Below are 13,675 nucleotides of genomic sequence, written 5' to 3'. Positions count from 1 at the left end.
GTATCTTCCCAGCCTACTGCATGTATTTAAAAACTGTCATTACATACAGAATCATAGTTAGATAAACCCTTCTCCGTCAGCCCTAGACTGGGCTCTTCTGGGGTTGTAGTACAAAACTGCAGCTTCCTGTGTCCTCCAGTTTACCTTGGTTAAAGGTCTTTAGAAATGGCCTGTGTTCAGTAATAAAACATAGGCTTTAGAAAGCTTCCTGTTGTATGAGGTTGGCTGTTCTATTTAATATTAGCCCTGGAAGTCACTTCCACTGTCCTCTGGAGTAGTGTGGTGGTGAGGCCGACTCAGTGTTTAGTTTAAAAAAAAACAAAAAAAAAACCACTCCCCCAACTCCTTCCCCCCCTCAATTGGAATAACAAACTGACACCTCATTCCCCTCTTGCTAACAGGACTTTGCAGTAGTTATGGCATTGTCATGACAGAATGCTAGCTAATGTGGCTTAAAGTTGTCTTAAATATTCTCCCATCCCCAAAACTCTTGGGTCAAAAGTATGGCTCTCATGCGCTGCAGATCATGGAGTACTGTTGCTTTGGTGTATTTCAGGAAGAGCATCAAGAAACTGGTTTTGAAAAACCTCAACAGCAGCAACTTGTTTTCTCCTGTCAGTCGTGAAGCTGAAGATCTGGAACCTCCATCTGAGTATCCAGAGAATGGAGAGCGGTATGTTTATACATGACACAGCTGATTATGCTGCTAGGAAACAGTATGAAAAAAGCTCTCTAGAATCTAAATCTATATGGTACATAACCCTCTTGCTTAGAAATAAGCTCATAGCTATTCGTGGGATCCACTAAGTCTTCAGTAGCTTAACACTACTACGAGAGCTATTAATAGACATCTTTGCAATGCTGATGTCATGGCAGTAGGTATGTTTTAAATATCCAAATAAGAATATGGACTGATAACACACAATTTTGGTATGACTGATTTTTTTCCATCTAGTTGAAACTAAAATTCTTAATTGTAAAACAAGCTGTATTTATAGAGGGAATTCAGTTTCTAGGAGGTTAACAGAGATGTTTAAGCAACAAAGATAATCAAGATTGTAGAACAGCTTCTGTACTAGAGGTCTATAATATCATGAATGGTGTAGAAAAAGTGAATAAAATGTTTACTCTTTCCCTCAATACAAAAACCAGGGGTTGCCCATTGAAATTAATAGGCAGCATGTTTAACACTGGAAACAGGAAATACTTTTTCACACAGCCCGCAGTTGTCCTGTGGAGTATATTGCCACAGGATGATGTGATGGCCAAAAGTATAACTGGATTAAAAAAACTAGATAAATTCACAGAGGATAGGTCTATCAATGGGCATTAGCCAAGATGATCAGGGATATAACCCCATGCTCTGGTCAACCCAAAACTTGTGTCCGCCAGAAGCTGGGAGAGGATCTCAATAACTTTTTTTTTCTGTATGCTCTCTCTGAAGCTCTGGATCTGGCCATTCTTTGAAGACAGGAGACTGGGCCAGATGGACCACTCGTCTGACCCAGTATGACCGACAAAAATGTTTGGGTCAGATCTAAATATCCCATTTCAGCAATTTCAAAACACTTTTTTTCCAAATCTTTTGAAACAAACTTGTCAATACTGACCCATTTCCCCAAATAGTTTCAGGTTCAACAAATGATTCATTAGAAAATGCCAAACATCTTGTTAAATTCCTGATCAGCTCTACTCTCAGTTCTGACTTGGAGTCACCACCTAGTAAGGATTAGGGAAATACATTAGCCATGTGCCCACTCTATCTGTATTGCTGAGGCTGCCAGCTGTTGTGAACTAGGCATCACCATCCTAAGGTTAGCTTGATCCTTTGGGCAGCAAGACGTAATCAACTCTAAACCCATTTTCCCAAAACAATGTAATATATGTTCCAGGCACTAATGTCTAGTGTTACATGTGGCAGTGTACCTTCACGCAGCAGGAAGAATCTATTGTGAGATGAGAAACAAATGTGTTGTAACACTGACTCAAGATTTCTTGAGAAATGAATGCGTTTGAATGGCTTCATTCTTTCTTTAGGTTCAACTTTCTGTCCAGATCTGTTGATGAGAACCACAGACAGGAGGGTGAGCGAGAGGAAGAGGACGATCACCATGAAGTGACTAGATTTTACACTAACCCGATAGCCAAACCCATCCCACAGACCCCAGAGAATGCAGTGCACAAACACCAGAATAATGTGGATGATACCATTGTGGCTCTAAATATGCGGGTTGCCTTGCGGAATGGCCTGGAAGGCAGCAGTGAAGATGCTTCATTTCATGATGAGTCGCTGCAGGATGACCGTGAAGAAGAGAATGAGAATGTTTATAGTCTGCACCCAGCAGGTCAGATTCACACTGCTGTGTGGTGCTGCTCTATCTTTAGTCTTACTCCTTCCTGATTCTCTTGCTTGTCATTTAACCACATCCTTTGCTTTATTTTTAATGTATGCTGCCCTTGAATAATTTCCAGCTTTCTCTCCTCCAAATGCCATTCCTCAAAAAACAAATCTTACCTTCTCCTCTCCCTCTTACCCAAGATGTTCCATGTTTTCATCTTACCTTAAATAAGATACTTAGTGCATGGAATTTTTCACTGTAAAGTAATATAAACTTGACACTGTTAATAAGAGGTCTGGATAGGCCCACCTGTACTCTGGCTTCTGTTACTTTGTTTGCTTACATTGTACTGATTGCCAACTTCTGTTTAGGGCCCCTCATCTGTCCTTCAGTTTTCTTGGCAAATGATTAAGAAAATTTGTGAAGTTAGTCTTGTCCTCATCTATGTGCTCAATTATTTTCTACTGTAGGAATTGTTCTAACAAAAGCTGGCTACTACACCATCCCGTCTATGGAGGATCTAGCTAAACTTACCACTGACAGAGGAGAGTGTATTGTGACTGATTTCACTATAGGTCGTAAAGGTGAGCATAGAATCATTTTGGATATGTATTCTCCTGCCACCAACTCTTTTTTAGAGCTTTTAAAGCCCGGGCTTTGTATTTCTTCAGCATGAATGTAAAATAGCTACCTTGCTTGGGAAATTTATCATCCCTAGGTGACGAAAGCTTTAAAAAATTTTCAAATTGGCTGTACTGTCAAGCTGCGTGAATTAGGCTACACAGTGAAACTAAGATCATAGCTTGTAAAATTCCAACACCTGGTCTCCAAAAAGAAAAACATTTTCAGTAGTTCTCCAGATATTGAGGGTAGCTTAGGCCCAGAACTTGGACTCAATATTTTCCATAAAACTGTCTAGCTCAGCTTTATTGGCCAAGCTGAGTACTATTCATTACTTATTCATTTCTTGAGCTTCAAACTGGATTTTGTACAAATCCAGTTATAATACCATGATTATTGGAAAATGGAAAGATTTGAATACTTACAATCTGATACTGTCCTTGGACGAAATCATAACTTTGTAATTCTCAATTTGTGTTTGGGAAATGATGGGTGCTGATCACAGATGCAGTATGAGCTGCCAGGTTAGTACCATTATCAAAAACCTTATGATTATATAAAGGAATTGACTGTGTAAAACTAGTTTGGTTATACAACTGTTTGGGGTCAGTCTTGCTGTTGTGTATGCACATAGGATATTGTGTGCAGTTTTAGTACTTTGAATTCAGCAAGGAGACAAATAATTAAAAATGGAGGATAGGACCACCCAGGAGGAGTGACTACCTTAAGTGATCTAGAAAAGATACTTAAGGGCCCAAATTCATTACTGAGAGGGAGCAGTGGCCAACAGACTGAAACTATCATCCTTTTAGAATAGATAAAGATAATAGTAAAACTACTCAATTACTTGCTCTCAGTGGAATAGAATAACAGGAGTTTGAATGGTAATTTAAGGATAAGTCAGGTAAGATGAACAAAATGTGAATACTTACATTGGAGAGTTTGCCAATGCTCTTCTCCAGGGTGGTATTACAGCATTTGCTATTGGAGCAGAAGTACAAGTTGGGTTTGGTTTACTTTCCAGGTTATGGATCAATTTACTTTGAAGGAGAGGTAAATCTAACTAACTTAAATCTGGATGAGATTGTGCACATCCGCAGGAAAGAAGTTATTGTCTATCCTGACGATGATCAGAAGCCACCTATTGGTGAAGGTTTAAATAGGTAATTCAAACTTTTCATGTGCCCTCTTTGGGAGGGGAGGGGGTAGCCTGGTAAATGGATTTTGGTAAACCTATCACCCGTATTGTCATCCATAAGGGCCTCTTTCTATTTTAGCTATCCCAGCAGCCCGCAAATCTAAACCCTTTTTTCAGGCATACATTCATGTTATTAATCTTGGACAAAGCATACTGGTCAGTGACAGTAATGTTTCTGAACTAAAGCATGGTACATAGCTTTTTTCAGTGTTTGAGCCAATGCTTGTGGTTTGTTTCGAACTTGATGTAAACTTTTTTTGAACGCCTCGTTTCAAAACTCAGTGATCTCATGCCCTTCCATGGTCTACATTTTAACAGACGAGCTGAAGTTACATTGGATGGAGTTTGGCCAACAGATAAAACATCTCGATGCTTGATAAAGAGCCCAGAGCGACTAGCAGATATCAATTATGAAGGAAGACTGGAGGCTGTATCTCGGAAGCAGGGAGCCCAGTTCAAAGAATACCGTCCAGAGACTGGTTCTTGGGTGTTCAAGGTAATGTTCACGGTTACTCATTGCTGACTGCTCCATAAACTGTATTACAGAAAGATCTGGGTGGAACAGAAGTCAGAATCCCTGATTAAACAAATAGCTGTCAATGCTGTAATTCCAGTGCCTTTATTCAACAGTTTTTATACTCATTTAAGCTTTTAAAGTGCTCTTCCTGATCCATTTAACTCATGAATTGTAGTACTAAAGTTTTTCAAGTAATATACAGATCATTCTGATTGTAATAGTGACAAAGTGCAAACTGTCCAAAATAACTCCCAGGTGATTCGTTAAGAATTGAGCTTGCATATATGCGGTGTTCTATACAAGGATTGAACTCCCTCAGAGTTCATGTATGCTTCAGTATGCAGTTACTTATTAGAATATTTAAGGGGAGACTTTCAGACCAAGGGGCAGCTAAACATCCAGCTCCATGTGAAGTCAGTGGTACACTTCTACCCTGATATAATGCTGCCCTTGGGAGCCAAAAAATCTTACCGCATTATAGGTGAAACCGCGTTATATCGAACTTGCTTTGATCTGCTGGAGTGTGCAGCCCCACCCCCCTGGAGCGCTGCTTTACCGCGTCATAGCCGAATTCATGTTATATCGGGTCGCGTTATATTGGGGTAGAGGTGTAGTTGTGCACCAACTCCCATCTGTGCCTTTGAAAATCTTCCCCATGTCTGCATCCCTAGTAGCAACACTTTGGCTTTTATCGTTGTACAGGTGGCTCACTTCTCTAAATATGGCTTGCAAGATTCTGATGAGGAAGAGGAGGAGCATCCTTCAAAAGCAGACGCAAAGAAGTTAAAAACTGCCCAAGTGCCACCCCAGGGGCAGCTGGTGCCCCAACAAATGGCTCTAAATGGCAAGCCAACGCCTCCATCTCAGGTAGAAAAAACAGTGACTTGAAGTTATCCATAAAATGAAGTTTGAGGAATAGCTATTTGCCCCAAGACAGAGCCGTTACTATTGCAAATGCCTTGGCGAAAGAAGAACGCAAAGCATTTTTAGAACCGAGCTTATTCAAACTGGGGTGGTACTTCTGGTCTCCTACAGGATATTTGCAAGATCTATGTATACTTGGCCTGCTCTTCCTTGTCTTCACATCCTTTGTTTGAAATTTGCGTTTTTGTTGATGGAATCTTGAGGGGTTTTTGGTAACCTGATCACTTCTTGTTTAGATCCCAGATTTGTAGGCTATGGTGCATTTGCACTAACTGTGGAAGAAAACATGGCTTTGTTGATATTCTCAAATATGTGCAATATAACTCTTGCCAGTCATGCTGCCTCCAGCACCTAAAAACAAATTGCTTTGTGCATTAGGTTTTTAGATTGTCTATATCTTCATACCTCATTCTGCATGCAAACTTGTATTCTGGTATTTTAAGAATGTACTCTATTAAAATAAGATCTAAAGTTTTTACAAGTTTGGCTATACAACTAATTTCTTAAAATGTATTGGATCGGGGTGGGGTGTGGCGCAATTGTTGCGTTCTGAAGTTTTTTGTACCAATTCGTTATTTGGTCATAGTATATGTATGTACTTGCCTTATAGGAAGGTTGCATTTTATCCAATTCCTGGCACCAGCCTATGTAGCTGTATCCTAAATGTTGAATGGTTACAAGCAATTGTCAGATTTAAATGGAAATGGAACACTTTTCCACTTTACCTATCTAACATTGGAAAAAAACTGCCGACAGTAAACTAAATAACTGTATATACTCAGTATATATATTCGTCTCTTGCATCCGACGAAGTGGGTATTCACCCACGAAAGCTCATGCTGCAAAACGTCTGTTAGTTTATAAGGTGCCACAGGATTCTTTGCTGCTTGTATATACTCATTCATAAGTTGGATATTTTTGGTAAAAAAGTGACACACAGAGCGGGAGTTGGCTTATAAATAAGTCTACACCAAAATTTGATTTTAAACTCTATGGAATCATTGAATTGACTATCTAATACATTGTTGTTTTGTTTACCTGGAGCACCTGCAGGCATGGAGCCCCTTGGCTTGACTGGGAACGGCAAACCGTGGTCACTGGGAGCTGAGGGGCTCTGTGCCTGTGAAGGTTTCAGGTAAACAAAATGTCCAGGCCTGCAAGTGGCTGACGCTAACGGGCCAGGAGCCAAAGTTTGCCAACCCCTGAAATATAGGGTCGGCTTATGAAAGGGTCATACAGTTTTTGCTATTTTTACCTAACGGTCCTGGGGGTCGGTTTATAAACGAATGGGCTAATGAACGATTATATACGGTAGGTCTTGGTGTTAATGGAGTAGAAAAGAATTTTATAATGGAGGTGTTCGTGGTACTTATACAACCAAGCACTTATGTCAAAAAATTTGTCAGTACAATGTAGGGCTTAAGTTGAATGCAGAATGTAAAGGCCTTGAGCAGGATTCTTCTTGGTGTCCAGTCCTGCAATCCAGTCCTTGGTGTCCAACCCTATTGCTATACTCAGTCATGTGCAGGAGAGCAGAATAAAAGGATGCCAATCCCTAGCAGCTGAATTGCATTTTTAAGGGAAAGGCTTTTGTTTCCGGTCATAAGCTATTTCGATATTCCACTCATTAGTGAAGGCAGATCTCCAGGCTGGCAGTTCACTCAGGCGTGAACAGTGAGCTTCTGCTTGGCATGAAGCCAGTATGCATGGTGTGCTTCTCTGTAGGTCATGGAGGAATTGTCAGCATTGGCCAGTGGTCAAGCTTTTTGACAGGACTATTTACCATGTCTTTTTGCTCTTGGTTCTCCTGCAGTGATTTTGTGGGTAAGGAGAGGCAGTGACCTTGCACAGCCTTGTGAAGAACAGCATGAGCCCCTTAGCAAGAAGTAACTGGCATCACATAGGCTGTGTGTGGGGAAGCCTTTTAAAGTGCACACTTATCTTCTGCTGACAATCCCTCCAATCTGGTCGTATTCCTTTTTTGTGCTGGAGATCCTCAGAAAACTGAATTGGGAATGCTTTTCTGCCTAGGGAAGGTTAATATCAGACAGAGGTCCCTGGAGAAGTGAACCATTCAGACTCTGCACTCTTTCTCATAATGCAGGGTATTTGGCCCGTGAGGGAAAGTTCTTTTCGCATCAGCCTCCCTAAGTATAACTAGCACTGATGGCTTTCAGGAGTCAGATGACAAACCAACTCTGCTTGTCATACAGGTAAGGAGGCACCAGAAGTAGGAGACCGGCAGAGATGTAGCAGTGCTGATAGTCTGGGCACAGCACCATATTATAGCTATCAATGGCACATCTTGTGGGACTCCTGTCTTTAGGCAACCAGGCTAAGCTTTTGTACTCTACCCCAGTAAAAGAACCCTGGAGCACTGAAGGCTGCATTTTCCCCTTCTGTCTTGGGTCACTGGTCGCTTCAGTGCAGTTTGTTCTGGTAAATCAAACTCCTGAAGCACTTAAATTTCTGAAAAAATACTGAACTGGATGACTGGAAAGGAGATAAGTGTGTGTGTGTGTGTGTGTGTTCCTATTCCCTCCCCTCACCATCTCCAACAAAAACCCTCAAATGGGAAAAACAAGGAAATCTTCTGATTTTGTGAATGTTCACGTAACCATTCTTGTGGGCATCCCATAGAAATAACTGTTATTGTGGGCTGCCCTTTTCTGTCAGGAGCCAAGATGTGGTGTCCCTCTTTGTATTACCAAGTGCGGGGTCAGTGCTAACGAGGCCAATTCAATCAAGGTGGATGTTGCCCATTCCCAATAGTTGACAAGAAGGTGAGAGTGTCAACAGAGGGAAAATTACTTTTTGTAGTGACCCATCCACTCCCAGTCTTTATTCAGGTCTAATTTGATGGTGTCCATTTTGCAAATTATTTGCAGTTCTGCAGTTTCTCATTGGAGTCTGTTTTTGAAGGGTATTTTTTTGTTGAATTGCCACTTTTAAGTCTGTTATTGAGTGCCCAGGGACATTAAAGTGCTCTCCTAGTGGCTTTTGAATGTTACAGTTCTTGATGTGTGATTTGTGTCCATTTGTTCTTGTGTAGAGCAATGGTTCTCAAACTGGGGGTCGGGACCTCTCAGGGGGTTGTGAGGTTATTACATGGTGGTGGGGGGTGGGGGTGTCACTAGCTGTCAGCCTCCACCCCAAACCCTGCTCTGCCTCCAGTGTTGATAATGGTGTTTAAATATATTTTAAAGTGTTTTTTTTTTTTTTTTTTAATTTATAAGGGGCGGGGATTGCACTCAGAGGCTTGCTATGTGAAAGGGGTCACTGGTACAGAAGTTTTTGAGAACCTCTGGTGTAGAGACTGTCTGGTTTGGCCAATGTACATGGCAGAGGGGCATTGCTGGCACATGATGGCATATATCACATTGGTAGATGTGCAAGTGAACGAGCCCCTGATGGTGTGGCTTATGTGGTTAGGTCTTATGATGGTGTCCCTTGAATAGATATGTGGACAGAATTGGCAACGGGTTTTGTTGCAGGGATTGGTTCCTGGGTTAGTGTTATTTGTGTTGTGGTGTGTAGTTGCTGGTGAGTATTTGCTTCAGGCTGGGGGGGCTGTCTGTAAACAAGGACTGGCCAGTCTCCCAAGGTCTGAGAGAGTGAGGGATTGTCCTTCGGGATAGGTTGTAGATCCTTGATGATGCGCTCCAGGATCTACAATCTAGAGTTTAACTTGGATCCCAGAAATGACCAGTGAATACTTCACTTCACTTGCAGGTGATTGTTGGAGCCATTGAATATTTTTGCTTTCTCTCTTAACTGACCCAGAATCTGCTATCCTCTAACATGGTTTCCATGTCTCTGGTGTCTGCAGAGCCCAGAAGTGGAACAGCTGGGAAGGGTTGTGGAACTGGACAGTGATATGGCTGACATCACCCAGGAACCAGCTCAGGATTCAATACTAGAAGATAGCATTACAGAAGAGCCGGAACTGGTGCCTGCTTCAACGCACATTGCATCTTCACTTGGTATAAACCCCCATGTCTTACAGGTGAGCCACTTGCTGTTTCTATAGTTATCTAAGTGAGATGCCCTGCTCTTGCTTTATCCATCTGCCCAATTTCTGACAAATCACTGTGGCTTCTCTTCAGAATTGAGCATATTTATATACAACTTTGAACATTACAATGTATATTTCATCTACCATACCCAGGAGTCTCAAAAACCTTTACTGTATTAATCATTGGTAAAGTGCTTTATGGGAGGAGGTAAAAAAAGGTCTATTCTGATTAAAACAGAAGAATTGAAGTAAGTACTGTGATGGTCTGTGTTGGTGTCCAGCCAGGACAGGCTATCACACCTGCTTCTGTGAAAATCTGGATAATGTGACCCCTAATGTGCTGTTTCAGCTGAAAAATAGTGCTCAAGGTGCTATATATGGGTGACTATTTTAGCATTTTAATATTGGGTCAAAGAAAAACTAATACAACTCCCCCACTTGCAGTACCTAGTTACTAGTTGGTTTTCCATTTGAGTACTGACAACCTAACCAAGGTCTGAGATAACATTATATCAGCACCTAAGATCATATTGATCAGTATTGGATATTAAATAGGACACCACCATTGTAGTTTAGCAGGTGACTTGTGTAGACTTAAATTACTGGTTCCTCCTAAAATGAGAACTAAAAGCAATCTATTATAACCATGCCATCAGATCACTCATGATCTAATTTGAAATGTAAGTTTTAGCGTGAATGGATCAGTGGTGGTTCATATGTAACTTTAAAGGTGGCATGTCTTTTTGGGATACACTAGTTAGACCTGCTAGCCACTGCTAATTTGTATCAAGGGGTTGTTGTGCTAGCATGCAGTCTTGTTCTATGATTATTTTAGATCATGAAAGCTTCCTTGCTCGCTGATGAAGAGGATGTAGACTTGATCCTGGATCATCACTTTGGCAAACAGCCTACAAAAATGGATACTTCTCAAGAGATCTGCTCTCCTAGGCTTCCTATTTCAGCATTGCAAGGACAGAAAAGACACTCCTCAGGTACTGTAAGGATCCATATGTCTGCAGCAGGAGATACACACAGGTGTTCACTCTAAAATAGTTTTAGTCTGGGGAAGGCCAATGTTTAAAACTTCTTTTGGGCAGCTGGTGTGTCTTGTGAATTTATCCTAACTTTCTAGATACTGACTCTTTCAAGTCTGATCTCTAACAGTGTTCAAACTGGGTCATTATTTAAATACCCATTTGAGAGCATTAGGATGGTATAAAGAGATTGGGTTTAATACTGGTTAGCTGCCAGTAAGGGTATTTTGCCATTAGTTACACATGCAGCTCACTTTGATACCACCAGAAATTTGTGGTCATAGTTGTCAGTTATGCGCACACAGAGAAAACGTAGCTTGTATATTTAAGAAAGTTGCAATGTTGCCAACATTAGCACTGCACGGTCCACTTGTGTGGACAAGTGAAGTGTGCTTGACTGGGGTGTCTCCATAAGGAGCCAATTTAAGTCCAGTGGTACTTAATAGCAATGCTTACTGTTTCCTGAGGCACCTTTAGGTGACGAAAGCCATGTCTGTTCTAAATCTGTCTAAGGCCACACACATTTGTCTGGCACAGAGGGGCATCTGTTCTTTCTCTAAGGTACTTAAAGGCCCTTGTTGGTGTAGTGCTTAGTTTGTACCATGGCTTGGACAATTGTGCTATAGCCTAGTATGACTCTTCATGACCATAATTGTTGTCCCATTCATGCTACAGTCAGCTGTGTTAAAACCAGGCATGCCTAACTGTATAGTAAATGCTATTGATTACTAGCTGCTCTGAATAGTTTTGGTGGAATTTCAGAACATCTTAAATGACCTGTTAAATGCACAGACCTTGAGTTTTCTTTTCTCCAATCTTCCTTTCAGTTGGAGGGCTGCTGCAATCAAAATTTGCAAGTGTGTCTTTCCTCCAAAGTGCTTCTCTGCCAGATTTTCATGGACCAAGAACTTCCTCTTTAGGCAATCCTCCATCTGCAGCCTCTTGGTCTGGGCTTTCCCCACTACCATCTGCATTCTCCATGCCCAGCGCAGCCCCAGAGGTGCAGCTGAAAACAGTGGGTGCCTGTAGGCAGCAGGGGCTAATACCTCTGGAAAAATCTGTCACTTACGGAAAAGGAAGACTCCTAATGGATATGGCACTCTTCATGGGACGCTCATTTCGTGTTGGTTGGGGACCCAATTGGACTCTTGTAAATAGTGGAGATAAACTGAGTGGATCAAGTGAGCCCAAGGATCTTCGCAATGACTCTATGGAATATGGATTCTTGCCAACTCCTGTTGCTCCTAAATCGTGAGTGGTAATCCGTAAGACTAGTTCTCCCTTGCAGATATACTGGAGTATATAGAGGACCATCTGTCTTGCCTTTAAAGTGAACCTTGTTGAATCTTGTATTGGGTAAAAATTTATGGGCCTGTGATATATAGGAGGTCAGACTAGATGGTCTAATGGCCCCTTCTGGCATTAAGCACTATGAATCTGTGAATAAATAGGGGCCCATATCTTCCCCACTGAATGCTGCTAGTGTGGGTTGTCATTTAGTGGTGGGAATACTGGAGCATCTCCCCTTTAAATGAAACTTTCAAAGAACTTCCTGTCTGTTCCAGCGAGCTGCAGAATGTAGGTCAAGCTTGCAATGGAGTCTGCAGGGACGTTAGGCTAGTGCTTCCTGATGATGTGTCCATAACTCTAGAAATGTTTTTATAGTACTTCTATAGTTTGGGTAGTGTCCCAAATAAGGGATGCAATCCTAGGATCAGGTTTCTTCATGTCCCATGATTGAAGCACATTGTCAGTTTCAGGATGTTTGCAGTTCATTCTGTAACCACAGCGTCTGCAATTTGGCCCTTATGTGTTCCTGGGATTGAGTACCTATTGAATATATTGACATCCCATTCAGGTAGAGAGATGGGTTCTGGATTCATTCTGATAATGATCAGGAACAGGAGAGGTGTGTTTCTACGTAACAAGACTACAAGATGTGTAAAATAATTCCTAAGTATCTGTATCTTTCCAATACTACTGTTATCTTCCCCAGACTTTCAGAATCTCCCTTCAAGGTTCATATAGAGAAGCTGACCTTAGAACAAAGGAAGACAGATGGAGACCAGCAGTTATACCTCATCCCTCTGGAGATAAAGCTCAAACACAGTACTGTCCATGTAGATGAACGTTGTCCTCTCTTAGCAGCCAACCCAGGAGTGTCTGCCATCCATGACTATGCTGACTGGGTTAGAGACTTTTGTGGAGACTCAGCTGAAATAGAACGTGAGTATCAAGTTATATACATTGGGGGAGCATAGAATCTAAGTGATGGAGCAGTTTAGTACAAGTTCTCTTCAAATAACTTCAGTGCAGCACAATCTGAATAAAATGAAAGGAGAATTGGAAATACAAAAACATAGAAAGGAGCAAAATGTTCTCTATTTTTCTCCAGGATAGTGTTTACTTCACATGTTCACTCTCCACAATCTGTTTTTACTTCAAAAAAGGTGTATTGACAGACATTTAAAATAGTCGACTGGTTGTGGCCACCTCCTTTCATTTTATTGACTTTAAAATGGCTGGATCAGATGCACACTGGGCTGATGTATTGTTGGGTGCTAATCAGCTGATTTAAATTTAAAAGTAAGTAGTCTAATCCCCTATGAATGTAGGACCAATATAGGACTGACACAGCCCCCTCTACAGCATTTTTCCAAATTCCTAGTACATATGTCTCTCTCCTTTTGTGACCACTTAATTTTTTGTTCTCCAGCTGTGGTGAAGTACTGGTGTTTGACATGGATGTTGTGTGAGGCAATCTGGGGCCACCTGAAGGAGTTGGAAGCCAGCTTGGAGGAGCCCAGTGAGTACATTGTAACCCTGGAGCGCAGGAAAGCCTTCTCCCGCTGGTTATCGCAGACTGCAGCAGCACGAATCGAAGAGGAAGTCTCACTGTCCCAGCACGAGAATCACATAGAGGCTGTGTTTAGCTACCTTACTGGGAAGAGGATCAGTGAGGCTTGTAGGGTGGCACAGCAATCAGGTAAGAAGCTTACAACTCTCAGCTGACTTTCGGATATACAG

At 41.6% G+C, this 13,675-nt stretch overlaps 1 protein-coding gene across 2 annotated transcripts in view; it reads left to right on the top strand.

Annotated features, from left to right (window-relative positions):
• The window catches only part of NUP98 (nucleoporin 98 and 96 precursor), a 59,180-nt gene that overhangs the window by 27,177 nt on the left and 18,328 nt on the right, over positions 1–13,675 (top strand). For both annotated transcript variants that reach the window (XM_045023729.1, XM_045023740.1), the window contains 11 exons: positions 557–673; positions 2,038–2,345; positions 2,810–2,923; positions 3,985–4,123; positions 4,477–4,654; positions 5,378–5,542; positions 9,429–9,605; positions 10,450–10,606; positions 11,476–11,899; positions 12,645–12,874; positions 13,365–13,634. In XM_045023729.1, the coding sequence (XP_044879664.1) occupies positions 557–673; positions 2,038–2,345; positions 2,810–2,923; positions 3,985–4,123; positions 4,477–4,654; positions 5,378–5,542; positions 9,429–9,605; positions 10,450–10,606; positions 11,476–11,899; positions 12,645–12,874; positions 13,365–13,634 (2,279 nt within the window). The remainder of the gene's footprint in view (positions 1–556; positions 674–2,037; positions 2,346–2,809; positions 2,924–3,984; positions 4,124–4,476; positions 4,655–5,377; positions 5,543–9,428; positions 9,606–10,449; positions 10,607–11,475; positions 11,900–12,644; positions 12,875–13,364; positions 13,635–13,675) is intronic.

Source organism: Mauremys mutica, chromosome 1 (assembly GCF_020497125.1).
Source record: "Mauremys mutica isolate MM-2020 ecotype Southern chromosome 1, ASM2049712v1, whole genome shotgun sequence".
NCBI classification, from domain to species: domain Eukaryota; kingdom Metazoa; phylum Chordata; order Testudines; family Geoemydidae; genus Mauremys; species Mauremys mutica.
This window is presented reverse-complemented; position numbering and strand designations above follow the sequence as displayed.